Source organism: Culex pipiens, chromosome 3, assembly GCF_016801865.2.
Source record: "Culex pipiens pallens isolate TS chromosome 3, TS_CPP_V2, whole genome shotgun sequence".
In the NCBI taxonomy this organism is placed as follows: Eukaryota; Metazoa; Arthropoda; class Insecta; order Diptera; family Culicidae; genus Culex; species Culex pipiens.
In genome coordinates this window covers 182,293,411-182,321,295 of record NC_068939.1, presented here as the reverse complement: position 1 = coordinate 182,321,295, position 27,885 = coordinate 182,293,411, and the positions used below count along the sequence as shown (strand labels likewise).

At 38.1% G+C, this 27,885-nt stretch overlaps 2 protein-coding genes across 6 annotated transcripts; both read left to right on the top strand.

The window, feature by feature from the left end:
- Positions 1–2,843: 2,843 nt before the first annotated feature.
- Positions 2,844–4,799, top strand: LOC120416158 (pre-mRNA 3'-end-processing factor FIP1). Its single transcript, XM_039577837.2, has 3 exons — positions 2,844–3,252; positions 3,329–4,446; positions 4,505–4,799. The coding sequence occupies exons 1-3, from the start codon at positions 2,971–2,973 to the stop codon at positions 4,659–4,661; spliced, it is 1,557 nt and encodes a 518-aa protein (XP_039433771.1). The 5' UTR covers positions 2,844–2,970; the 3' UTR covers positions 4,662–4,799.
- A 5,784-nt stretch (positions 4,800–10,583) lies between these two features.
- On the top strand, positions 10,584–27,584 carry LOC120416157 (kelch-like protein 5). 5 transcript variants are annotated; one of them, XM_039577836.2, is made up of 9 exons: positions 10,584–11,173; positions 18,718–18,778; positions 24,192–24,753; positions 24,808–24,998; positions 25,067–25,273; positions 25,330–25,517; positions 25,959–26,188; positions 26,248–26,544; positions 26,955–27,584. In XM_039577836.2, the coding sequence occupies exons 1-9, from the start codon at positions 11,014–11,016 to the stop codon at positions 26,982–26,984; spliced, it is 1,926 nt and encodes a 641-aa protein (XP_039433770.1). In that variant the 5' UTR covers positions 10,584–11,013; the 3' UTR covers positions 26,985–27,584. The 5 variants fall into 5 exon arrangements, 3 of the variants coding, with proteins under 3 accessions (XP_039433770.1, XP_039433769.1, XP_052567150.1); XM_039577835.2 differs by having other exon boundaries at positions 26,950–27,584; XR_005605308.2 differs by having other exon boundaries at positions 10,585–11,173; positions 26,248–26,635.
- Positions 27,585–27,885: the final 301 nt, after the last annotated feature.

The following is a 27,885-nucleotide window of genomic DNA, read 5'->3' as shown; positions in this document are numbered from 1 at the left end:
GATCGTTTGTTGGATTAAAAGTTCGCGTTGGTGAATATTCGTAGAAAGTTCAAACTTTTCAATTTAAAATTTGGAAAGTTTTTGATACTACCATGCATTTATGGAACAAAATCGATGTATTGGTAAAAGTATTTTTCTTTTAATTGGAAAAGAAACCTTTTATGGCAAGAATACACAACATTTGGCACTACAGGGATAATTTCAGAAAAATGTGCTTGGTTTTTTACATTTATTAAAAAAAAATAATTAGTATGTTAGGAAAACACTTTTTTTGTATTTAACGCTTCTTCACTAGCTTCTGCTTCATACGGTACGCCACCGGTCACTTCCGAATACTCCAGGCTGGACGGTTCCGGATGGAGAGACTTCGACGCGCGACAGCAGTGTAACACGATGGTCACGTTTCCGGCCTCAATCAGGACAGTCTTGGAGGAGTTGGCCATTGATTCGGGAAGGGTGGTCGACGTTTCCCGGCTGGAAAGTAAAGTGCCTGAACGGGGAGTTCCCGATCCTGGAAGCGCATCCGGAACATGGAGTTGATGAGGCCTTGGAGTTATATGAGACCTTAAACCAGATCGAATGCAACAAACCATCTAATCTAATCTAATCTAATCGAATGCAACGAACCACGAAAAAAATTGTTATTTTTTCTTTTCGATAAGTATATAAGGTTACGTTAAGGGTTACGTAATAAAAGAACGCTCTCATACCCTAACAGCCATTTGCTTAGAAAATGATTTGGAAAAGATATGTTGACTTAAAAATTTTATTTTGTGCAAAAAAAAAGAGTTCGGAAAGAGAGGGGTCAAGAAAAAGCTTTACGAACAGCAGAACAAAGAAGAGGGAGCGATTTCTCGGGGCAATTCTTCACCCTCTCTGGGTTGCTCTCACCGCCGCTGCTGCCATTTGATTTTTTTCTTGGCCGGTTCCTTCCGAAGTGATTTTTAAGCGAAAATGGCGTTCGAATGATGAACGCCCGCAATGTCAAAATCACACAGGGGTACCAACATTACGAAAAAAGTGTTCCATGTATGACAAACACATTTTATTTTCTAATGTTGGTGCTACTGCGCAATTATGACATTTGGGACGTTCACCATTCGAACGCCATCTTTGCTTAAAAACCGGGATACAGCTTTAAATGTTAAATTGAAATTAATTAATTTTGTTTTTTTTTTAAATATTTTTTATATAAAAGTTTTATTCTTTTTTAAATTAAAGTTTTCGCAGATTTGTAATGTTATAGTTTTTAATTTTTACTATTTTAAATTTAGATTTTAAAATAATAATTTTTAAAACTGTGATATAATAATATGAAATTTTAAAAACTTAATTTTAATACAGCCAAATTTTAAAATTTATAAATTTTCAAATTTAAAAATTTATAAATTTTGAAATATTGTGGCCGTCAGGATTAATTATCATTCTGCGCGATCGTATCCCGGACTTGCCGAAGTCGCAGAGGTCCCTTAGTAGGCTCAGTTGTTGGCATGTCCTATCAACATGCTGCTTTTCATATCTGAATAAGTCACGTGGTTGCAAAAAATCTTAAATAAGCAAAGCATGCCATGCTGTTTTTTTGTATCCTGAAGTGACACGTGGTGGTAAAATGCGTTGCGCTAATCAAAGTGCACTTTATAGTCGCAGCCAAGAACAGTTCAGAACAGATGCGGCGCACTTTGCGAAGTAGCCAGACAGACACTCTCTAGAACCGCAGAATGTTAAGTTATCTTGCCAAGTATAAATAATATAATTAATCTAAATATTAAATTTCTAAATTTTAAATTTATTAGTTTAGAATTCCTACAGTAAAATCCTTTGTAAAATCTCTGATTTCTAAATTTTCAATTGATTAGATAAATTGTAGGTTTCTAACTTTCTTAATATAACATTTCCTGATCTTGAATTTATAAATTTTAAATTTTTATGTTTTCTTTATTATAAATTTCTTGATTTTCACTTTTCTTTTATTATTTTTAAGATTTTAAATTTTTTACTCAATTATAATTTTGTTTTTAATTACCTATTAATTTCAATTTTATAATTTTTGTAATTCTGAATTTAAATTTCAAAATTTGTCATATCATAATTTTTGATTTTTCTGAATTTTAAATATCAAAATTTAAAATTTCTAAATTTAAAATTTCTAAATTTAAAATTTTTTAATTTCTAAATTTTGAATTTCTAATTTTTAAATAGCTTTATTTTAAATTTCTTAATTCCTTCATTTGAAATTTTTATTTTCCTAATTTTTTATTGACAAAATTAAAAAGTTGCTATATTTCAGAATTTTGAATTTCTAAATTTCTTAATTTTTAATTTATTAATTTTGAATTGAAAACCTAGATTCATATATGTATATGTATACATTAAAAATTTGTCATTTTTTAATTTCTTAATTATAAATTTCTTTATTTTTACTACTTTTATTTTTTGGATCATAAATTTGTAATTAAATTTAAATTTTGTTTTTATTTTCTAATTTTTATTTTTCTTCATTACATTCCAGACTCGATAATCGAGTTACCGCCATTTTAGCCGCCACATTTGAATTACATATTCTAAATCATTTTAGAGTAGTTGAAACTAATCTAATCTAATTGGTTGTGTTGGTTTTGTTTGATTAGATTGCTTAAAAATATATGATTGATTAAAAAAAGTGATCCAAAATCATTAGGATAATGGAGTCCCAACTATTATTCAAGGTATTATTTATTTTTTTTAAATTTTTATATATTTATCTTTTGTTTTGAAAAAAAAACTCCTTGCTTCGACTCTGAGAAAAGTTCCCCCTGAAATGAGTGAAAATTACACTCAGAAGTTATTCATTTTGAGTAAGCGTGCAAGAGTAAAAACGTCAAAACGAAAATTTCACGCAAAACCAGAAGACGCGAGCAAGTTACGAAAATTCGATCGGACGCTAAATCCTTTTAATTCCGGATTATTTCGGTGCAAATCTAGCGTCCAGTGATGGCGGACGAAGGCAACGAGGACAGTTGGTTGTACGGAAAGGCGGACGGTGGTGGTGGCCAAGAGGAAGACGAGCGAGATCCGGAAGGTGGCAAGAAAAATGGCTCCTCCGCCGTGGATCAATCCGCTGAGGATTCTCCGGGTAAAAAGAAGCGCCCCCGGAGCAGCTTCTCCGACGAGGAGCACCACCAGCACGACGATAATGCGATGGACTCGAGTGACCTCGTTCCGGCCGAAGACGATGCCGATGCTGCTGGCCGGGGGGAAGAGGCGGCAGATTTCGTGAGTAAACAACGGGGGTTAGGTATCGAATTGGTCTGACTAATTGGGTTTGGGATTTTTTTTTTTTGTGTTCCAGCAAGGCGAGGAGGATTCCCATTTGCAGGAGGATGAAGGGGGAGTGCGGAGCGATGGTGAGATGGATTCCGACGATAGTGACGATGACGACGATATTAACGTGGTGATTCGGCCAACTGGACCGAGTTACAACATAATTAAGCCAAGGGGCGCGATTATTCCACCGGTGGCTGCTCCGGCGGCACCTGGTCAGGATAAGGCCAAACAACCGGCGGGCAAGTTTAGCATCGATGAGTTTGAGAGCGTTGGCACCATTAATGGCGTTCCGGCCCACGAGTTCAGCATTGATTCGCTGGAGGAAAAGCCCTGGCGTAAGCCCGGTTCCGATATTACGGATTACTTCAACTATGGGTTCAACGAGGAAACTTGGCGGGCTTACTGCGAGCGTCAGAAGCGCATGCGGATGCACGAAAGTGGCGTTGGACTGCAAGGATTGACCATCAACAATCCGCAAGCTGCGCAGACCCCGAACAACTGGAGAGGGCCACCGCCGCCGCGGAAGATGAACAACGGTATTGACGTGATTGGAGGCATGAACATGCACCAACGTCCGGAAGGGGACATGATGATGCCGCGTCACCCGAAGGAAAACGTTATCCAGGTCATGACCGCTGACCGGCGTGAGTACAGTCGTTCCGCGGCCAAATTTGACTCGATGGGAGCTCCGTTCGGGGGACTGCCCGATTTTTATCAACACGAGGCCGATTACGGTGACTACGGGTACGAGCCAACGCAGGAATCCCAATGGAACCAGGAGTCCCAGTGGCAGCCACATGGCATTAAGACGCTCACGCCAGGTCCTCCGGCGATGATGCAGGGCATGGGAATGCCGCCACCGCACATGATGCCACCGCCGATGTCGATGGGACCGCCCGGTATGGGTGGCCACCACGGAATGCGCAGCCACGAACGGCGTAGCCACGATAGGTCCGACCGAGACCGAAGCCGTCGTTCCCGCGGCGATGAAAGAGAACATCGCCGGGATCGAGATAGAGGCGATCGTGACCGAGAGTCGGCCGTGGTTAAGATGGAAGGTCCAGAACCGAGCCGTCCACGGAGCGAGAAGCCCGAGGACAAGGAGAAGCGCTCCTCTTCAAAGTCCGATCGACACAAGGACAGGTAGGAGGTTATTAAACTGTGAAACTAAGTGTAAAATTAATAATCAAATTAATTCCAGATACCGCGAGAGATCCCGCAGCCGGGAAAAGTCCAAGTCCAGACGGAGGTCGCGTAGCCGCGAGCGGGAGCGCCACAGTGGAGGCGGCGGCAGCAGCAGCAGCAGCAGTCGTTCCGAAAAGAAAAAGTCGCGCAAGGACAAGGAGGAGAGCGAATGAGAAGGACGGTTTGTTTGAGTTGAATTCTTTCCGTAAAGTGTTTGAACAGAGTAATAACAAAATATCGATAATTGTGGTACAATTAAGTTGGATGTAATCTTACGTCTGTTGCTCTAATATACCAATGATTTAGAGTGATGAAGGTTCACAGGACAGGTACGACTTTTCAAACAGATTTGGTAGCTTGCACAACGTTTCTTTACTTGGTTCGATACAAGTTATTTTTCCACGGGACGTTAATAATTTTCTTATCAATCTCTACACGGGAAACCGTTACTTTTTTTTCTATCAAATCGTATATGAAAGATCGGAATTGGCCTGTTGTTTTTCAACTTTTTTTTAGAACTAAAAGAAAATTCTTGCAATTTAAGCATAACCAAAAAACTAAATTTAAACAATGTATGTTCCAAAAGGCCGTGAAATTCCTAATATGAAGTGCCCTTCTCAATTACGGACGTATACTTCAAGCACTTAGAAACTCGGTTGGCATGATGTTACGGTAAACATACTGACAAACGACGCACCGCTAAGCGCCCCAGATATCGAGAATCCGACCGAGCTTCATGTCCTGCTTCAAATCGGATCCCAGGCATAACCCGACATAAAAAATTGATGAAAGAATTTCCCTCCACCGAGATCCGCGGGTCAATTAGAAAGAAAGTGAAACTTTTGGACCTAGGACACGAGAGCTACATCATCTCCGCTTCGAGAAGCCCATACTGCGGAATGCGTGAGATAATTGCCGCGCACATGATGGTCACCATCTAGGTGACTCCAGGTATGACGGCGCGATCGAGTATTTGCCACTGACAGCCAACTACGCCTTCCACCACATATCGTCTCCCGTGTTCGACGTCGGGAACGGGATGCCGTATTTGAGTCCGATTTCCGGAGGCACGTGCATTCCAAGCAAGTTAAACAGCCATGTAAACTTTCGCTATGCGTATTCGCGAGTTTCTGTTTTAGGAGATATTTAAAAGGAGGTATGTAACCTCGAAAATAGTTTTTTTTCTCGATTTTCACCTAGAAGATGTGTTTGAAAAATGAGAAGATTTCTGAAACAAAATCTGTTCGAATATGTGGCAGAACTTCATCTTTGATGGAATATAAAATGATTCTAGTTTTAAAAATTGAATTATGAGATGGGTTGGGAAACCGCTAGATTTCCTTTCATAATGTTTTGCATATGCTTGAACTTCATATCCGTGTTAGGGAAGCGCTTTTTCGGTGGCCAATTTTATTAATATGTATCTGGAAAGCTCAAATCGCAAATTCTCCCTAATTTAACAAATTACTCCAAAGTTTTGATAGAAACATGCTTGGTCACTTCTCATAAGCTATTTATTACCTGATATTAATAGAAAATGCATTAATGGAAAAAATATATAAAAATTTAAATAACATGCCAGAATTTCAACATTTCAGTGAAAAAACTATTGGAAAATACATAATACACCCTTACAGTTGATATGCAACCATTTGTCTTCAAAAAATGTATGATTTGACGAAAAAAAAAGCTTTTTGGGAGCGTTCTTTTATTACGTAACGCGAAAAATCGGACTTTTAGACCCCCTCCCCCCCCCCTCGTAACAAAATTTCCATACAAATTTTAAAAATTTTGTATGTAGCGTAACACGGCCTCCTACCCCCCCTCCCCCCCTACTGCGTTACGTAATAAAAGAACGCTCCCTTTGCGGTTATGTAGGGTAAATATCCCCTTTCTAATCAAACACCTATCTTCGTCATATGGAGAGTTTGATGCTCGATTAAAGCTCCAAAAATACTAGGCTATAAACTTACCAGCAACAGCACCGCATCGAGTAAGCACGCAAATTTATGCCACTTACTGACCAAAAAGATCAAATTTAATGCACTTTTGATCATAATTTCTATTTTGCTAGACCATTTCTCATCTTTTTGGTGGCACACACATCCACACTCAAGATGAGAGGTTAACTGCTTAACGAAAGTCGCCATCAATATCTTTTCACTTGCGCTAATGATTTCAAAGCGCTTAAGATATAAAATTGCTTCCTACTACCGGCAACATGTTCTTTTGACCATTACTTAGTCACTCACTTGAAAAATAATCCCGAAAAATGTAAATAATTAGCAAGCGCCATCCAAAAAACAAACGCGCCAAGTCTTTTGACGTTTGAATTTTGACGACCCATTCCAATCGAAGGCTGAAGAAAACCGAGCGAGGAGCGAAGGCAAATAAAGAACAAAGGGTGGCCACCAACACCACCAACATGCTGGTGCAGCGCCTGTTAGAGTGAGCAAGTGCTGCCAGGAAACTTTCGCTATAAAAGCTACTTTGCGTGAGTGTTCGCTAAAAATTTCATCAATTTTGGCAGCACTAAGCAGACCCAAAAGAGCGCTGGAAGAAAAAAAGAACTAAGCTGAAAATAGAAAAATAGGCGTGGCTCAATGCACTCGGCTGATTAGAATGAATTTTTGAAATATTTTTTTTAAATGCTTGTAAAAGGAATAGCAAAACTTTTAATAAAAGTAAAAATATACAGAAATGTTCACAAAAAGTTGCTCTACTCGTTGGTGTACTTGGTTTTAGTGAATTTCAAGGAACAATCTAGATTATCCAGCATCATTCAAACACGACCGCTTATTAGGCTTAAAATGAATTGAATATTCAACAAAATTCCAAAGATTTTTGAATTTTCCAAACATGCTAAAAATGATTCTAAACGTAGGGAAATGTATTTTAAATTTATATAATTCGATCTCACTTGAAATTCCATTAAACATTTGAACTTAAAAAAGATATTTTTTGTCCGCTCAAGAATTAAAGAATATTCGAAAATCAAGGAATTGAAATGAATGCGAAATTTATGAACTTTAAAATTATTTAAAGTTTAAGAAATTCGAATAATTTAGTAAAATTCGATAAATTCAAATTATATAATAAGGTTAATGAAATTAATTAAACAATTATAAAAAATTTAAGAAACCCGTGAAATAAAAATTATTGAAAACAAGGAATTTAATTGTATTTTAAAGAAAGGAATAATTTTAAGCTTGTATGCAACAGAACTTAAAAAAAATCTTATGAATTGAAGGAATTCAAAAAATCCAAGAAACTTAAATAACTTAATGAAATTTAAGCAATTTTAACTTTAAATAACTTAATGAAATTTAAGAAAATGTAACTTTTCAGGAATTGACGAAATTTGATAAATTTAAATATTTTCATAAGATAGAAATAATTCATAAAACTTAATAAAATTCAAAAATATTTAAAAAAAATCCTACTTTAAAAATTTTATATATAAAAAGGAGTAATTCAAGCGTACTTTGTAAGGAGGTGTAATTTTTGTTTGTTTATAGAGCTATCTAAGCCCGGTGTCACGCACACTAGCTTACCATTTGTTTTTGCTGGCGGGTACAAATTTTAACCTAGAAATCTTTCGTGTACGTACACGCAATACATGCGCACGTAGATAGCTCTATTCGGAAAATTATGACAATTTTATAAAATTTCAAATAAAAAAATCAGACCATCCACTTTAACGACCCCCAGATTTTTTGTGGTCTCTTTTTCAAGTTTCTACTTAATAAAATTTAAGAAATTAAAATGAAACATTTAAAAATATTCTAGATATCCAAGAAATTCAGGAAATTTCAACAAAAAGTAATTCTTGCTAAGGTGACAAGAAACATTAGAAACTAATCCCGTTATTGTTTTATTTAAAAATGTGAGTTAATAAGATTATAAAGCTTATCACATTTTTTTTGATAATTGGAATAAAAAATAAGGATTTTAATGAAATCCAAGAATTTTAGGAAGCTACGAAGTAAAATTTGAAAAATACAAGAAATAAAAATAATAATATGATGAAATTCAAATAATACAATTAAGTTTAACAAATTTGAGAAATCGATAACTTCAAAAAAAAAAATATAAAATTCAAAAAACCATAGAAATTCTAGAAATTTTAAAAATCAATAAAATTAAGAAACTTAAATACGGGACCCGTGGTGTAGGGGTAAGCGTGATTGCCTCTCACCCAGTCGGCCTGGGTTTGATCCCAGAAGGTCCCGGTGGCATTTTTCGAGACGAGATTTGTCTGATTACGCCTTCCGTCGGACGGGAAGTAAATGTTGGCCTCGGACTGACCTAAAAAAAGGTTAGGTCGTTAGCTCAGTCCAGGTGCAGGAGTCGTCTCACTGGGTTCCTGTCTCGGTGGAGTCGCTGGTAGGCAGTTGGACTAACAATCCAAAGATCGTCAGTTCGAATCCCGGGGTGGATGGAAGCTAAGGTGTAAAAAGAGGTTTGCAATTGCCTCAACAATCAATCCTTCGGACACTTAGTTTCGAGAAGGAATCTCGCAATCGAGAACGCCAAGGCAATTCTGTAGAGCGAATAATTTGATTTTGATTTTGAAATAATTTAACAAATTTTATAATAAATGCAAAATTCAACAAATAAAATTAAAATGCATGCTCAATGCATTAGCAAATGTTTTTGAACATGGATTTTACGATTTTATGAACGTGTTTATTACGTGTTTATGAACAAACAATGTTCCAGTTATGTTTTGAATATTATTTTTTAAATATTTCTGTGAAATTATTATTTTCGATACTTAACATATGAATATTTTTCTTCTAAAATTTCTGGGGGAGCACAATGCATGGGCTGCCCCCCTCGCATAATTTTAAGGGGGCACAAAGTACCGTGCCCCCCCCCCCCTCCCCCCAGAGTCGGCGCCTCTGTCCGCGAGTAATAAATTAAAATCTCTTCGCTTTGTTTGTGCGTGACTTGCCCAGTTGAATAACTACGGCACGTGCTAAAAAAATCGAGTTTTGCAGCAAGTTGATCTTTTCACTACTATTATGCTGGGTGCGGAATAGTTGTCCGCAAAGCGGCCTCAATTTAGAACTGTCAAAGCGGAACCAAGTTACTGTTTGAAAAATGATGCCAAGAATTGGCAAGTATTGTAATCGATCTATAATTTATTTTGTCAGGAATAAAAAAGTCGAGGGCGTCGAGCTTTTGGGTCAGTATTAAGAAAAGGGATGAAATCGAGATTGTCTTAATTCGTTGCTAACATTTCCATAAGCGCTATGTCTCACTCAAAACCTATGTTTACAAATTGTTTAAGACGAATTATCAGTAACTGTGAATGGCACCTGCCAAATAACATTGAATAATCTTACTCCTGTATTATCACTGCGCTTCAAAGATACATAATCTCGTAATTTCCATCCCGTTGCTCTTCTGATTCACAAAATTCCCCCACTTCTGACGCAATATTTCATCACGTTGAAAACAAAGAAGGACTCTTTTAACCGCCCATCGTTTAGTCTACGAACAAAAAAGCACGAAGAACTTAATTTTTCAGCGAAAACTTTAATATCATCAGATCCAAAATGTTTCAAAACGAGTCACTTCAGCAGCAAAAAATATGTCACGCTTGAGCTTGAACAAAGCCTTCTACTTTGTTTATGTTTACAGCTGTAGTGCAGTTGTATTAGTGAGGAGCAGTGGGGATCATTCTGAAATCACGTTACGCATTCTGTCTTTTCAGCACCCAGCTATTATGTTGTGAGCTGAAAAGTCAGTAAATGAGCATTATTTCACGAGAGCTCACTGTACCGCAGAACCATGCCAGCACAAATACCACCGCAAACAGTAAACAAGGGGAAAGCTACAGAGTGAAAGACACCAGCAGAGTGCAAGGAGAGCGAAAAAAAAACATCAATCACAAAAGCTGCTGCTGGCCATAAGTGAGGGTCGCCGTCGTTCCACTGGTGTGATTTTCTTCCCTGAACAATAAACCACAATAGAGTTATCTAAGCCCGAGCTCACGCACACTAGCACTCCATTTGTTTTGCTGGCGGGTACAAAATTTAACCTCAATCTTTTTCGTGTACGTACACGCAATACATGCACACGTAGATAACTCTATAGAACACATAGTTGGCGATTTTGTGAGAACACAAAGAAGGAAACTGCCATCGTCGTCGTAGAACGAACGAGTGTAAAAAAATAGTTTAGAACCTCCTCGCGCAAATGTGTGCAGATTTGTGGTGTCTTGGTGCCTTGGCACAGCATCAACCATCAGCAGCAGCCAGTGAAGGGGAGAAAAATCAGCTATTCCAGTTACATCGCGAATGAGCCATAAGCAGTCTTTGGCAGCAGACCGAACGGAGCGGACAAGTGAATTCTCACACGGTGTTGTCGGCACACGGGCTTTGTACCAGCAGAAACCATCCACACAATCGGGCGAAAACCTTCAAAACCGAAAAGATTAGCCAAGTGGAAAAAAAAACAAAGTTGTAGTGTTTAGTGCTGTACTAGCCTATAGTGTCAGGAGTTCAGTGTTCAATCATGAGTGAAATGTCGTCCAGTCCCAGTGCCAGCGCCCGGATTAGCCTGGCCACGGACGAGAGTCACTTCAGCCTGGCCAGCCTCAACTCGACCGTCAGCCAGGACGAGTTCTTCCGGAACGTGAGGGAACACTCGGAGCTGGTTCTGAAACGGATGCAGGGTGAGTGACATTGTGTATCTTCATGTACGGATGAGGGTGGTGGAAAAAACGGGGTGAAGAGGTCGTCGTCGTCGTCATCCGTCGCGCACAGATGGGACTTTCACTCTTTGTCGGGTTGGGCTTGGTTGGTTGATTGCTCGACTGGGTGGCAATGATCTTGGCAAACGTTCTTTACCCCCGCTTCGTTCGCTTCGTTCGGATATGGATTTTCTTTTATGCAATACAGAACAGAACGATAGTGATTGGGAGTGACACTGCAACACATTTGAGTAGATTGTGGGATTGTGATTGTAACTTATTTAGTTTTTGCTGAAGTTTAAAAGTTTTTTTTAATGATTTTTATGCTCCGCTCTTTCCATTATGCATATCAACTGCAAAATTTTCCTCTATATTTTTGTCATTTTTCCTGTGTTTAGAATACCATTTTGGGCAATTTTTGTTACATTATTTGAAGTTGGTCAAAAATGCGGCAAAAACTAGTGAATTAAACTTTATAGTTGGCAAACATTAACAAAGCATTAACTCAATGATTTTCTTTAAATTTATAATTTATACTGTAAAATGCTTTTTACAATTCCGTCGCGAAATTTTTTACTTTTCCTGTCATTCTCGAGCGACGAAACAGCCTACTTTGCTGTACCAAAAATAACAGAATCAAATACCCTGTAACCCTTTAAAAACAAATGCTAAAAAGTTCAACTTTTCAGCACTTGTTTGAAAAAGTTGTTCTTTTATTTGTTTTTAACTTAAACGATTCATTGACTCAATGCATGGACATTTGTCCTATAATTCTATTAAAAGAGTGTTTTTCGGAGTTACAAAAAACGTTGTATGGAACTCTTTGCAAAACTTGATTTTTTGCATCACTCGTCGTATTTATCCAACGAGGTGAACCTCGTTGGATAAATGTGCGACTCGTGCTGAAAAAATCCTCTTTTTGCAACTTGTTGCATAAACTACTATTATATAGATAAAAAAATAATTTAAAAAAACTAGTGCGTCCATCCCGGGAATTCCCGGGACAAAAATCCCGGGATTTTTCCAAAACCGGGAATTCCCGAATCCCGGGATTTTTTTAATTTTATCCCGGGAATTCCCAAAGTTGAAAACAAATCAAATTTTGTTTGGAAATTTAGATTTTGTTGTGGAAATAGATGAATATTTGAATACAAAATACTCGACAAAAAGTTAAAAGCATTAAAATTTGTATTCGGCATGTAAGGTAGTCAGAAATTTTCCAATACAAAAGTATGTTTACATGGCAGCTAGACGTTTGTTTGCATCAGATTTCCTATCTCTTTCTAGCATAATTTTATTGTCAGACGACTTCTAGCTGGTTTTTTTTGACTGACCGCCCGATATGTCAGCCAACATACTTCGCAGGGCTATGACAGTTCGAGCTCGATCATTGTTTGCATGTGACGAGAAGTTCATCATTTTTGGGTTAATTTATATTTCTATAGAGTAATCTACGTGCGTATGTATTGCGTGTACGTACACGAAAATAAAGTGAGGTTAAATTTTGTCAGGCACGAATGGTGCGCTAGTGTGCGTACGCGAAACGTCATAAAGCTCTATAACTGGGCCTAGAAAGCCTTATATCAGCATTAAAATGGCTTGTTAGGAAAATTGCTGAAATTTTAGTTTTCAGATCCGCAAAAAAAATAATAATAATAATTGGTATTATATTTTCGTATATTTATGACATTAAACTTTAAAAAATCATATTTAATTATTTTTCATCAAAAACCGGCATCTGGAGCAAATCAGGACAAAAGTAAGAAATTTGCCAATTTTTTTGCAAAATGTTCTGATTGTTTTGATTGATTTTAGTTACAACATGAATAGAACAAAACAATTAGTACACTGATTTCCAAAGTCTCCTGTATCTATTCAGACTGCAGTCCAAATTATCTCCAGTTGGCGGTAGTGAAAAAAGATATTTTTTCAAATATGTTTTAAATTAACTACAAGAAATTCTAGACTTATAAAACGAAGTTGACTTTATAGCTGTCGGCCACCATTGCTAGTACCAACCACTAGTGTCTTCCTTTTTATCTACAAGGACTTCGCCGCCCTGGGCTCCTAAGTGTATGAAATTATGGCACGGAGCGACGGCGCCGAATACACATATTTACACAAAGAATTTTAGAGCGCCCGCCGCGGGATTCGAACCAGCGACCTCTGAATTGTGAGTCCAGTGCGCGGTCCGATTGATCCACACGGGCGGGACAACTAGACTTATACAAAATGTTATATTTTCTGGTATAATTTCGTGTTTTTTTTACAGTTTCAAAGAAAGAAAAAAAAGTTTAAGCTTTTTTTAATGATGTCATAAAAATAAATAAATAAAAGAAATATCTAAATAAGAAGCTTATTAAATGTGAATCACATCAGATTCAAAATCCAAAACACATCAAAGAATAATCTTTTAATGTATTTTAAACAATCATAAAAACTGCTGTCTTTGTTTAAATTGAAGTGTAGATTATCACCAATTAACAGTATTGAGCTAATTCTGTAATTTTAGGCTTGAAAAACATAACAAATATAATAAAAATATAGATTTTTTGACTGCTTCAAAAATTTCCCGGGATCCCGGGAATTCCCGGGATTCCAAAAATATTTTTCCCGTTTCCCGGGAAATTCAAAACTCGGGAAAATTGGACGCCCTAAAAAAAACCACTAACTAAATGCTAGGTTTTAGTAGATTAGAACTATCTAACGCAAAATTTCTCAAAGAGGACAAAGATGTGCGTGAAAAATCCATCCATCTATTACCTCCGCGGTTCTACAACCCAAATTTTTTTTTTCGAAATTTTTTATTTTTCCCTTGTTCAGGAGCAACTTTTGTTCTACGAAAAACTTTACTTCTCTTTTTAATGTTTTTCTGGATCATTTTTAGTATTTTAGTTTGCAATAATCTTGATTATTGTTCATTTGTTTTTGGTATTATTTGGCCTATTCTACCACCTCCTATCAATACTTTTTGCCTATCTATTTTTTTCATGTTTTTACTTGTTTTCACATTTTCCGCTATAGATGGCACTATTATCATTTAAATTATAAAAAAATGTGTAAATGCATATTCTGGGACACTAGAAAAATGACTGCAAACTTTTTTTTTTACTTAAAACATAGGACACAGCCAAAATTGACCCCTTAAAAAAATACATTTTTAAAAACATTGGCAAAGTCACATAAAACAAGTGGATTGGAACATAAATTTTCTAACATTTAAGGATTTTTTCTTTCCAATGTTTTTAAAAGATCACAAATTGGTTTAAAAAAATGATTTTTGGCGAATTGTAAATCGAAGCCGAGCAACTGGTTTCATGCACTGCTTGCTACGGCAAATTTGCCCGATTTGTCCCTCAAAACTGATTTAAACTATATATTGGAACAAGCTGCCTGCTTAAATCATTAATTCATTCGTCCCCCAAAAACCGATTTAATCAATAGTTGTCGATTGGATACAATTTCTAAACGTTTGCCAAATTTGCCAAAGTGCCAAAAATTAGTGGTTTTTGAAATGTATTTGAAAACACTCAAAAAAATCCCTCAATATTTTTGGGGTTAAAACCATTGTTTTTTTTTTAAATTAAATATGTCTTTATTGAACTTTCTTATAATAATTACATTTCTTTTACATGCTAAGTGGTATGGCCTAATGCTCTTCATCTTTGTTGTATTTTTCGTTTTATTATTAACTGATCACATTTATTTTATTTACTTCAAATTGTTTTACATTATTGCATTGAATCGAATACATTTGGGGAAAAAAAGAAAAAAAAAACACTTTAACAACTAATCCTAACTTAAAACTAAAAAAAAAAAAAATCATTGAAATATTCAAAATCACTAGAACGAGCAAACTACGAACTGTATTTTAAGATGAATGCTCCAAGAGTTCTTACTTGTTCCTGGCGAGATTTGCACCCACGCAGTGTTGTTGTCATCTCGATGAAAATGTTCAGAAGTTCTTGTGGTGAAAACAGGTCACTACTGCCTTCACCCGTTGATGTTGGTTGGTTTTCCCTCGGTTGCTGACTGAAGCCTGGAGGTATTGTATTCTCTGCAACTCTTTGCCGCTGGTTCAACGGCAATGGCTGCAGAATTGGAACCACTCGAACAGATTCTGCTCCTGGCGACGCCAAAGCAGGAAAATCCACGTCCGTGAAAGCTGGTGGTGTTTTGCGACGATTTGGTTGGTGCCTCGTCGTCGCTTGCTGCCGAATTTTTACAAACTCAGCACGTTTTGGGCAGCTCCGATTCTTGGTAGAATGGTCGCCGCCGCAATTGAAGCATTTCGCTTCGATGTTCTCGTTGATTGTTTCGCAAGCTTGAGTTTTTACTCACCTCCGCAGGTTGCACAACGACTCTTGATGAAACAGTTCCTTCCACCATGTCCAAACTGCAAACAGTTTGAACACTGTGTCACGTCACGGTGCACTGGACGATAACGTTCCCAAGTCACGATGATGTTGAAAATTGCCCGAACTGCTTTCAGCTCAGACGGCGTTGTCGATCCTTTCTCGAGATGAACCAGGTACAATTGATCACGATACTTGATGTCCTTGTTGTGTCTCGTCATCTTGAAGACTTCGATCACGTTCAACTTAAGAGTTTTGAGCTCCTCTTTCAGCACACTCACATCCATGTCGTACAGGCCTCGGAGGACCTGTTTCATGGGGCGTTTACCTGGATCGTCATGGCTGTAGTATTCAATCTTTGTGTTGTTCAGGAAATCCCGAACGTAGTTGTAATCCTTTCTGGTAGGTAGCAGAATTTTGAGTCCATCAGCACACAAGCGAATGGAAGCTCGTAAAGCACCAGATTTGATAAACTCGGTCAACCAGTTTCGCACCGAATCCGATGACGATGTTTTCACAAAAATGGGTGGCAACTTTTCCCGTCGTTCAAATTCTTCCTTCTGGCTCACGTCCACAGGGAGGGTAGCGAACTGGTTTCCAGACAATTTTTGAGCGTCCTTGCTCAAACTGCCTGGCTTTGCAGGTAGCGCTTCGGCATTCTTTAGCTTCTTCAAATCTGTCGATCCTGCTGGTGAGGACCGCCTTTTTTTCTTGCCGTGAGGCATTTTTGCACTTTTTAAGCACTTTTCAGGAGCTAATATCCAGGAGTACCTCACTGATCGGTGGTCCATAAGGGAATGAAACCATTGTTTAGTTTTCTCTTCTCTTTGAATAATAAAATATCCCTTGAACTCCGCTTCTAGACAGCCTTCCATCTATGAATTCGCAAAAAAATAAGCCGATTTTGAATTTACTAAAAGCATTGGACAGGGATCATGCGTAAACCACATGGCCTGCTAATTTGAAACCTTCAAATAAAAATAAATCAGAAAATAAATTAATTACGTTCTTTCAATATTTAAAACATAAACGTGCACCTATCAGTTGAAGCTTCTAAAATCACATGTTTTTTTACGTTTTCAAACAAAAATAAAAAATCAAAGCGGTTTTGTTTTAAAAAGCTTTTAATCGTGATTCCAATTTATTAAAATTAACATAACAAAAATGGAAAAAAATATTCGTTTATTTTCTTGCAATTTTAATGATTCAAAAAACATTGAAATATGATTAGGCCGCAGCAAATATTGAAAAAAAGTTTACATTCCACGACTGGTCAAGGGGTGGTTGCACATTGTTTGGCCAAAAGAATCGTTAATTAACAAATTAAAGGAAAATGAAAAAAAAATATTCAATTGAACGCACTTGTATTTTGAATGATATGGTAAAAACCGAAATAAATTTTTATTTTTTTTTCAAAAATTATATCTTAATTTTTAATAATAAAATTTTATAAATTTAAGTCTGTGTGAATTCGATGTAAGTAACTCAGATTCTTAACCCATTGGTCATGGGTTCGAATCCAGACTTAGAAGGTTTTTTCGGTCCATCCCATGAAAAAATGGACGATTTGACTTTTAAATTATTATGAAATGCTTTTATTTTTATTCAGTTATCTTATCAGTTTTGAATGTTTGATGGAAATTTTGACGAAATTACAATTTCAATAACATATTTAAAAACATTCAATTGATTGACAAAACATAACGAAGTATAATTGGGATTATAGCATGGGCAAATCATTAGTTTTACATTCACAAAAAAATATAAAATGCATAAGCCTAAACTTTACAGATTGGTCAAAAGGCTATTTTACATGATCGTTTAAAATGGGTTCGCGGGTCACAAAATATCGCCTCGCGGGCCCGTCTTGGTGCCGTACTTTGGTCACCCCTGTTCTTACACGAGGGAAATAAAAAATCTTGGCAATCGAGGCCAATTAAAATGTCTATGAAAATACTTAATAAATATACTTAGTAATTCTTGCATACTTTTAATAAAGATGTTTACTGATACCAATTGAAATTTAAGTTTAGGATTTGTTGGCTCAGACTTCGACTCCAGGTTCTCAACTTGCACCGAGCTCTGGTTCTTTGAAACTGGTTGCAAGGAGTCAATTTTAAATAGAAGAACATAATTATTTTGTTGTTGTTAAAGTTTGTCAAAAATTAGGACATTGCATGCTGGGATTTCAGTAGAATCCAAATCAAAAGTTCTCCGATTTGGCTCAAAATGGAAATTAACAGTGTTGGAATTCGAGCGAGAAGAAGGAAAACATTCCTCGCTCGCGAACGAGGGAGAGAACTTGTAGTACTATTCTCTAGCGAGAGAGAGGATTTTTTCTCGCGAGAATACCAACACTGGAAATTAAGGAAAAATCATAATACATTACAATAGCATTGGACATATTGTTTATTGCCCTCGACTTTTACTAAGAACGAGGGGATCTAATAAACTTTCTGCGGTACCGTGACATTGGGGGTGGGGGGTGAAATTAAGTCATACAAAAATGCAGAAATGTTTATGACCCAATGCACTTCTCATGACGGTACAGTACAACGAAAAAAAATATTTTTTTTTTGGAACAATATTATTTTTAGGCTCCTATGTACATTTAAAAAAAGGTATTTGAAAGTATTCAAACCTTTTAACAAGTACAAAACATTGAAGATCCGACAACCCTACCAAAAGGCAAGAGCTAAACCCTACCAAAAACAAAGGGCTGAGCTAAATTTTGAACCTGCTGGTTTGACGTGGAATCGCTGTAAGTATTGCTAAAAAAGATGGGAAAACCATAACTGATTTTTTTTGCGGTTACTCTCTGATCTATACATTATTTATAAATGTCTATGAAAAATATATTTAAATGATGACATTCGTATTAAAATCAATGTTCTTATAAATATTGAAAATAATGGAGACGCACGTTATTCCAGCAAAGTAAAACAAATAAAACATCCTGCAAAGGGCATCATCCTCCGTGTTCAAGTTCATGCAACCCAACCATAGAACACATCCCCCAAGCCCCCGTCCCGCAACGGAACAAAGATTCCCATCGTTTTGGCCGACCCGTGACCCCGCGCCGCAGTTAATTGCAGGAAATTTTAATTACTAATGAACGCCACCTAATCGGGTTTGTTCTTCCTTTCTCCGCCGACTCAACGCTATTTTCAGAATATCTACAAAACGAGAAGCTGTGCGACGTGATCTTGATCGCCGGGATAGACGGAAAGCGGTAAGTCCAATGTCAATGTGTGTAAATAGTATTTTCCCAAGAGTGAGCATAGTACGGCGGGTGCGTTGTCCTCTCCAGATGGAGCATGAGGCGGGGATCCTGCTTTGTCTCTGTACGGGTTTGTGCGCGTACAAGAACCGGCACGCCGCCTGGTACTTGTAAGGGTTCTTGTGGCGTTGCTGGAACTTGTCTTTCCTTTTAGGTTGCTTCGCTCCTTTTACGTAGAGGCGAGTCGTGGTTTTTAAAGTGGCGTATTTGAGAGATTTTCTCAATTTTCTATTAGTTGTATCAATTGACAACATTTGTTCAAGTTCATCAATATCTTCCTGCAACAGTTCTCAGACCTTACTCAAGCCTTACCGTCTTACCATGTGCGCGAGAGTACCTCCTGTACAGAACCACGCCAATAAACAAGCGTCGTCAGACGAAACAAGTTTACAAACAAAGAAGCGCCCGTCCGGTGTGGGTAACAAACATGGTCCGCGGCGAAGAAGTCTACCGTCGTCGTCGTCGTCGTCTACTCGAAACTGTATACATTGAGGAAAGCGTGTCTGAGCGTCGTCGTCGTGATCGTTTTTTTTTAGTTTGCCGGACACAGTCAGTGCTCGTACGGTTTGATTTCTTTTAGTTGTTAAAATATGAATTAAATTAATTAATTAATTCAATTTATTAAACCGAAAAATGTCAAGGTTGATCTTTTCTATATTTTGCACTCATACTACTTTTACAGCTACTCATTTTACCTGTTAAATTCAAGCTCGAGTTTAATTTAAAACATACGAGAAAAAAAATTAACTAACTCATCAGCAACGGATTTTTAAATCGATTTTCCAGAAAAAAAAAGATTTTGCCACTTTTGTTGATCAGCCAAGCGTCTCCATCAAAACTTATGAATGATGGGGGAGCATGATAAATAAACATTCGTCGAGTTTGTTAAACGGCCAATACAAACATTTTTGTTTTGTTTTTTTTTATAACCGGACAAATAGCAAAGAAAGCGAAATAGATTCTTGGACCTTTTAGAAAAATACTTCAGATATTGCTTAATCTAACAAAACTGATACAATCCAGACTCGATTTTCCGAAGGTCTCGGAAAAGTTTCACTTCGGATAATCGAATCACGAGAATTTTTTTGTTGTTGTCTTAAATTAAGACAACGGAGTCGGGTCATATTTCAAGCGACTCCGACTCCGGCTTTCTGAGTTAAGCCGACTCCGACTCCGGATTTCCACAAATTGTTGACTCCGGCTCCGACTCCGACTCCGGCCTACCAACTGTAGCCGACTCCGATTACGACTCCAGCTTTCCAAAATTTGTTGACTCCGGCTCCGACTCCGACTCCGACACCTAATCCATCAAAGATACCCTGGTTTAATAATCTTCTCAAATAAATTCAAAAAAGCTTTAAAAATAGTTACTTTGAACTATTTTTTAAAGCTTTTTTGAATTTATTTGAGAAGGAGTACCGTAAACCGGGGTGACTTTGATAGGATTTCAATTTGTTTTTGGAATATTTTCCAACAGGTAAGGTTTTTCTCAAGTATATTATTTTTAAATCATGTACTGGGGTAGGCCACATAAGGTCCATGCACTATTTTGAAAAAACAAGTTTTTTCAATGGTGTTTAGAAAAATAGTTACGTTAAAAATCCTTAGTTTAAATTCCGGGGTGACTTTGATAGTCATAGTTTTTCTTGTTAATATCAAATTTAAGATGTTCAAACTTTATTTGTACGTTAAATATACCATCACTAAAGAAGCTGATATAGTTTTTAAGAAAAAAAAATCAATTTTTATATTAAGTTAACTATGTTTATAAGCTTTTTAGCAAAATACATATAAATTTGAGGTTAAAATTATTAAAAAGTTGGAATTTTGCCTAAAATTTGTTAGAACTAGTTTTGTTTATAAAATTATCGATTTATATTGCATTTTATACAAAATTCGAAGAACGAATCCAAAGTTTTCACATTTTACCTGAATTTTTTTTGACTGAAATTGCCTATAAATTTTGAGATTTTTTTTAATTGTGCTTAAAAACACATATTATTATTATTGATTCCAAACAATTACGTACGTATTTTAATTGTACTCTTCATTTTGCGGAAAAATTGCAAACCTATCAAAGTCACCCCGTTTTACGGTACATGGACATTGTGTGATCCAGACCAGTACACACTTTAAACATACAAAACTTTAGAAAATTCTAATATTTGAAAAATAAATTAAATTATATCAATTATATTACCCTGATTTAAGGCATTTAACAAAAATTAGACTTGCTCAACGATATTATTTAAGGATCAACACTTTAAGAGTTTTGTAAAGAAATTGTAAGCATTGGGGTAATCGATATATCTAATAAATTCGTTGCAACTTATTTTCGATATTTTTTGTCAGCTTGAAATGTTTTCAGCACGACACTTTGATTTGTTTTTATTTACATACAAAATGAGCATGTTGCGTTCCAAGTAGAAGATTGATATAATAGTTGATAATGTTTTAAAAACATAATTATTTTTGTTAAATACTGATAGTGAGCTTTCCAATCACAATAAAAATGATTTGAAAACATCATGGAATCTGATAAATATCTTGAACCAAAAACTAAATTAAACAAAAAAAGGTCAACGTAGTGCACGCAATTCAATAAATAAATTTGAAACGTAAAAAATAGGATTTAACCTGAATTATAACAAATATTGAACAATAAATAAGTTCGTAAATTATATTAAATTTTTTGACAACTCCGACTCCAGCTCCGACTCCGGGTCTATCAGAAATTTACGACTCCGGCTCCGACTCCGACTCCAGCTCATACAATTTAGCCGACTCCGACTCCAGCTATTAGAGTTTTGACGACTCCGACTCCGACTCCAAATCACCAAAAAGACCCGACTCCTCCGGCTCCGACTCCGACTCAACAGCCCTGGTCTTAATTTTTCAACAAATTTTTGATCTTTACAAAGCATTCGAAAGAAGAACTCTTCAAATTTTAGAAAACTTATGGGTTGGAAGTTTTACTTGTTTTATGTGACTTTGCCAATGTTTTTTTTTTAAAATGTCATTTTTTAGAGGTCGACTAAAGCACTGTTTTTTACTAACATTTCTTATATTTCAAGTAAAAAGAAGTATGCAGAAATTTTTCTAGTGACCCAGACTGCCTCTACGCATTTATTTACAATTTTAATGATAATGGTGCCATTTTATAGTACAAAATGTGAAAAACATGCAAACAAATGAAAAAGTTACTGTAAAAACATGAAAAAAATTAGATAGGCAAAACGTAATGATAGGAGGTGGTAAAGTAGGCCAAATACTACCAAAACAAACATAAACTATGCAAGATAAATGCAGATTAAAATACTAAAAATGAAACAACAAAAACATAAAACAAGATAAGTAAAGTTTTTTGTAGAACAAAAGTTGCTCAAAATGACCTCCGGGAACACGGGAAAAATAAAAAAAATTCGAAAAAAAATTTGCCAGTACAGGGTTAAATCCAAGACGGCGTCCACAATGGCGGTATATTGAAAACATGCATTTTCTAATTTAACCCACCGGCAGTCGCGTACGTGTACTTTGTACACACTTTGTAACGACACTTGTAAGAAACGACAAAACATGCGACTTCCCGAAGGTTAAAAGGCAGTCAACCATTCAAATTTGACTAAAATGGGGTCGCAGAAGTCCAGACTCTGGACTGTACAATTAAGTTTTTCTTCCTCTTATATTATTGATTGTGTATTGATTTCAGGTGATTTTTTTTTCAAATAATGTTTGCTATTTAAAATAAATTTATGAAGGAAAAGCACCTCTGCAAAAATATTTTCGAAATTTCCTGCAAGTGTCTGTTTTCGACTTTGTTGAGCAGTCTACTGGTTGCTTAGATACAGCCTCTTAAAACTTAAATTTTGTGAAAAAATAGTTCATTTCGGAAACTAGAGGAAATATAATAAATAAATTAATAAAAATCGAAAAGAAATTCAAAAGGAGGGGGAAAACTTGAAATAAAATTTGCAATGGCCTTAGGACCAGACATGCATCGGCACTAAGAGCTCTTCTTAACGGTACTCAGCTTGTTTTAGATGGCATTTTCGTTCAAAGTTTTAATATGAATTATGTGTAGAAAACATTGGTTCATTGCAAAAACCCGATTTTATCTATACATATTTTCATGTGACTGTGATCATAAGCTCTCAAGAACTTCTTAAAAGCTCTTTGAGTGCACTTAAAGGTTCTTACACATCTCACTTGATTTTCAATGGAATCGCTCCGGGTGTTCGGGAGCCTTGAACATTAGCTGGAAACCATCTACGCAAGATGCCTGCTTAGAACATTTATTAAAATAAAAAATAAAAATCGCAGTTTTTTTTGCAACCCAACTGGTGAGTTCATAATAAATCGGCCGTACCACCAGACGTTTCACTGTAGTAAATAACATGATCATTGGTCATCAGCTGTGATTGCGCGGCAAGTTTCGCAGACACGATCGCGATCCGAGTTCTACTATACCCAAGCGCAAACGGTTTGTTTATTCGAGACTTCGACATTTCCTGCATCTTTTTATGGAATTGGTATTGTTTCTAATGGGTTGATGCTTGAGTTTTTTTTTTTTGTTAAAAAAACAATTTCTTATACAGAATATATCAACAACGCTCATTGACCATGCGATGTACACAGAGTTTACTCCTCTTGCAGCTCGATCCAGCGTCTGTTACATTATAACTCATTGTTGATGTTGAGTTATAATGTTTGGTATGTGAGCCGAACCAATTTATTGGCACACGTTAATGAGCCTCGCGAGTCACTCCGCATCTTCAATTGAGGACACGATTCGTGAGATTTTGTTGCTCTCCTCTTCTTATCTCTAAAAGTGAACTCATTTCAAAAGTGTGATGATGTTGATCTTAAAATTGCTGTTTGACGTAAAATAAGAACTTTCCTTTAGAATGTTCCAACTAAACCGCTTCACAACACAACAGTCGCGCTGTTGTTTGTCGTTCTATACACACGAATCTCACCCTCTGCACGCTCTGGTAATTGGTGGGTCAAGTGATGTGGCAGAATTGCTACGTTCTGTTTCGTCCCGTACCTAGTTAGTGCCGAGAGGTGCTGATTAAAGCGGGTCAAGATATGTATGATTTGCTTCCTGGACCGACCATATACGGTAGAAACGAGAAGCGGGGAAGACTGGTTTGATGGCAATCATTCGCTCACGAACCTGGTTGACTCATCTGTTTGGATGTGTTTTATACCGATTGCAAGAAAACCGTGTCAATTTATAGTCAAACAGAAGTGTTGTAAAGTATAACAAAAATATAAATAAATAGAATCCCGTTTTGAAAGTCGCGCTGAAACTATAGCTGTAGATTGTAATGTACTTTAACTATTTTTTATGTCAAATTTCTAGAATTCCTGCCCACCGGTTAGTGCTATCCGCTTCTTCAGCATACTTCAGTGCAATGTTCACCGGTCAGCTACGCGAAAGCCAACAGGAAGAAATCACCCTGCAGGAAGTCAGCGGAGAAGCGCTGCAACTGCTCATCCAGTACTGCTACACCGGTTCGATCGAGCTGCGCGAAGATACCGTTGAGACGCTGCTTGCCACGGCCTGTTTGCTGCAGCTCAGCACGATCGTCAACGCGTGCTGCACCTTCCTAGCCCGCCAGCTGCATCCGTCCAACTGTCTCGGATTTTCGCTGTTTGCCGAACAGCAAGGTTGTACGGCCCTGCTGAAGATCGCATCCGCGTACACCTGCCAGCACTTTATGCAGGTCTGGAAGAATCAGGAATTCTTCCAACTGGACTCGTTCCAGCTATCGAATCTGCTCATGAGCGACGACCTAAACGTACCGAACGAACAGGAAGTGTTTCACGCCCTCATGGCCTGGATCCAGTTCGACCCGGACAACAGGAAAAAGTTCATCCCTGACCTGTTGGCCCTGGTGCGGTTACCGCTGCTGCAACCTTCGGTATGTTGTATCGAATTAAGTCGAGCTTAAGCTGCTAACATAATCCCATTGCAGTTCATCGTTGACCACGTGGAGGCGCTATGCGGAGCAAACGAGTGCCAACAGCTGGTGATGGAGGCGTTCAAGTGGCACCTGATACCGGGTCGACGGTCCCAGATTTCGACGCAGCGGACACGGCCGCGAAAGTCGACCATCGGGAAGCTGCTGGCCGTCGGAGGGATGGATGGCCACAAGGGCGCGATAAGGTGAGGCATTTCGCAGTAATTCGATTTCATTCAGACTAATTTTGTGCTTTTGTTTCGGGATCCAACAGCATAGAGAGCTACGAACCCCGGCTGGACAAGTGGACCCTGCTGAAGAATATGCCGGCGCGGCGGCTCCAGTTTGGGGTGGCCGTTATGGACGATAAGCTGATTATTGTGGGCGGTCGCGACGGTCTGAAGACACTCAACACGGTGGAGTGTTTCGACCTGACCGCTATGACGTGGGGTTCGATTGTTCCGCCGATGGGGACGCCAAGGTCTGTGATTCAATTTGATAGTTTGTAGAAGTTGATCAAATTGTTTTTATTTTTAGACATGGTCTTGGGGTGGCATTCTTGGAGGGACCGCTGTACGCAGTTGGTGGTCACGATGGGTGGTCCTACCTGGCCACGGTTGAGCGATGGGATCCTGCGTCACGAACCTGGAATTACGTGGCTCCGATGGCGTCGATGAGATCTACAGCCGGCGTGGCAGTGCTAGGCAGCCGGTTGTATGTTATCGGTAAGAATTTGACAGAGAGATGAGGTGATCTTGAGGTCATTTTGAACAATTTAGATCCGGAACAAAAATCTCAATTTTGACAGAAGTGGGTAGTAGCCTTCAACGATGGGAAGCTTGCTTGGTTGCAAACTGTGTTGTCACGCCTACCTTGATCCTTTCTGCAGTAGCAGCAAGTGCTGCAAGAAGAGCTTGAAGAAATTGTCGAAGCTTTGAGGGATCGTATTATCAGGTATTATAAGTTCTGTAGCATTGTTCATAGTGGACGAATCTCTTCGACTTCTTCGGCAAAGTTGTTCCCTGAAACACGAACTTCAATATCATTAGGTTTTTGATTAATTCAACAAAAAATCGTTGACGTCCTCAAAAGTACCAAAAATCGCACCAATTAGTAGTAGCCTGATTGATATCTCACAAATTTGATTCGATTTTTTATTTTGCCAGGTGGTCGCGACGGAAGCGTCTGCCATCGTACGGTAGAGTGTTACGACCCGCACACCAACAGGTGGACCCTGCGGGCCCCAATGAACAAACGACGTGGCGGCGTTGGAGTTGGTGTTCTCAACGGGTTCCTGTACGCACTGGGCGGTCACGACTGTCCGGCCAGCAATCCGGCGGTGTATCGAACCGAAACGGTAGAACGCTACGACCCAACGACGGACACGTGGACTTTGGTAAGATACGGAATGCAATTATTTTTGGAGAATATTGTTAAGTCAGTCTTCCCTTCTAGATTGCATCGCTCAGCGTGGGTCGCGACGCGATCGGAGTGAGTGTGATCGGCGATTGGTTGATCGCGGTCGGCGGTTACGACGGAAACCAATATCTCAAGACGGTCGAGCAGTACGACACCGAGAGCAACGAGTGGCAGCAGATTGCACCGGTGAACTACAGTCGTGCTGGGGCGTGTGTGGTGGCGATCCCCAACAACGTGGCCACCCCCGGAACGGTACCTATCGCGGCCGCTGCGGCTTCATCTTCCATGGCCCTGGCACCGGTGAATGCTTCTCCATCAACCACAAACACTACAGTTTAGTACAGTTCCCCCATGGTTGCTAGCACTGCTGCTGCTGCTGCTGCTTTCCTAGGAGTGATTCTCCAGATAATCCGGCAACTCATGTGTGCGTGTGTTTACTACTATCCGTCTTATTACTAATACGCGGTGCAAATTCCCGGAGAATGCCCAAACCTTCCTCACAATTGTAACGAACAGCACTAACCCACAAATTTGTCCACCAGCACAATCAAGGTTTTCCACCCTAAATGCATGCACGATGATTATTAACAAGTAAGGTTTAAGAGCCTAGCGCATTAACTAAAGAATAGCCAACAAGTTCTGTTGCTTACAAAGCTGCCCCGGCCCGACTCAATCAACTGCCTTTTTGTGATTTGTGTTCTTCTTGTTTCCTTCTCTTTCATCCTGTTTCATTTTCAGTACAGAGGAGGAGCCGGTTCCTCTCGTATCGGTAACAACTACTACTATAGACGCCAGTTTAGGATCTTTGATTACTACGTGTAAAACACACTCGCACCGAGCGCTGCCCACACCAGTGAAGATATCTAAAGACCCACACACCCATTTTCCGCCCTGTGATGATTCATGTGTTTACTTTGTAAGGCTTGCCCAGTGATTATGAAAAAAATTCCTTCTTTTCCAAAGATTCGCAGCCATTTCCCCCCTCTATCTGTGATCGGCTCAACAGACTGTGGCTAAGTTGCAGGGAAAGCTGAAGTTTTTTTTCTCCCTCTTCCCTCACATCTGATTTATCCCTTAGTTTAGGTTCGGGACTAGTCTTCGCCCGGAAACGGGATGAGATTATGCGTGATAGTTTTTTTTTTCTCGTAAAGTATTCAACAACATTATGGCAGAAAGAAGCGACATTCTTGTGAAGTACGATTTAGATTTAGATTTAAGAGAGACGTGTGTAGCGTGGAGTAGCCAGGAAACGAGCGCGGAGATCGCTGACTTAGTCGCTTGCAGAATGACTATGCGAAAGAGTACTACTTTTGATACTATTTATACCCGAATATACTGATGATCAATTAATAAACGAAGCTATTTTAGTATGAGATGAACGTGTTTTAATGTTGATGACATAAGGCTATCAAAAAACGTTTAAGAAACGATCAAGAAATGGGTCACAAAAAGATTTTTCTTTAGCAGCACGCAGCTGACAGAAACAGAAACAGAAATTGGCGTTCAAAATTCATAGAATAAAAATTTCAAAATTTTGAAGATAAAAAAGGAAACTTCAGAGATTCTTAGCTTAGCTTAGCTTAGCTTGGTTGACCGTACTCTAGCCGAGCATATAGCTCGCAATAGCTAGGTTGGCGCCGATAAGGAAAATAAATGCGTCATGAATGTGCCGAA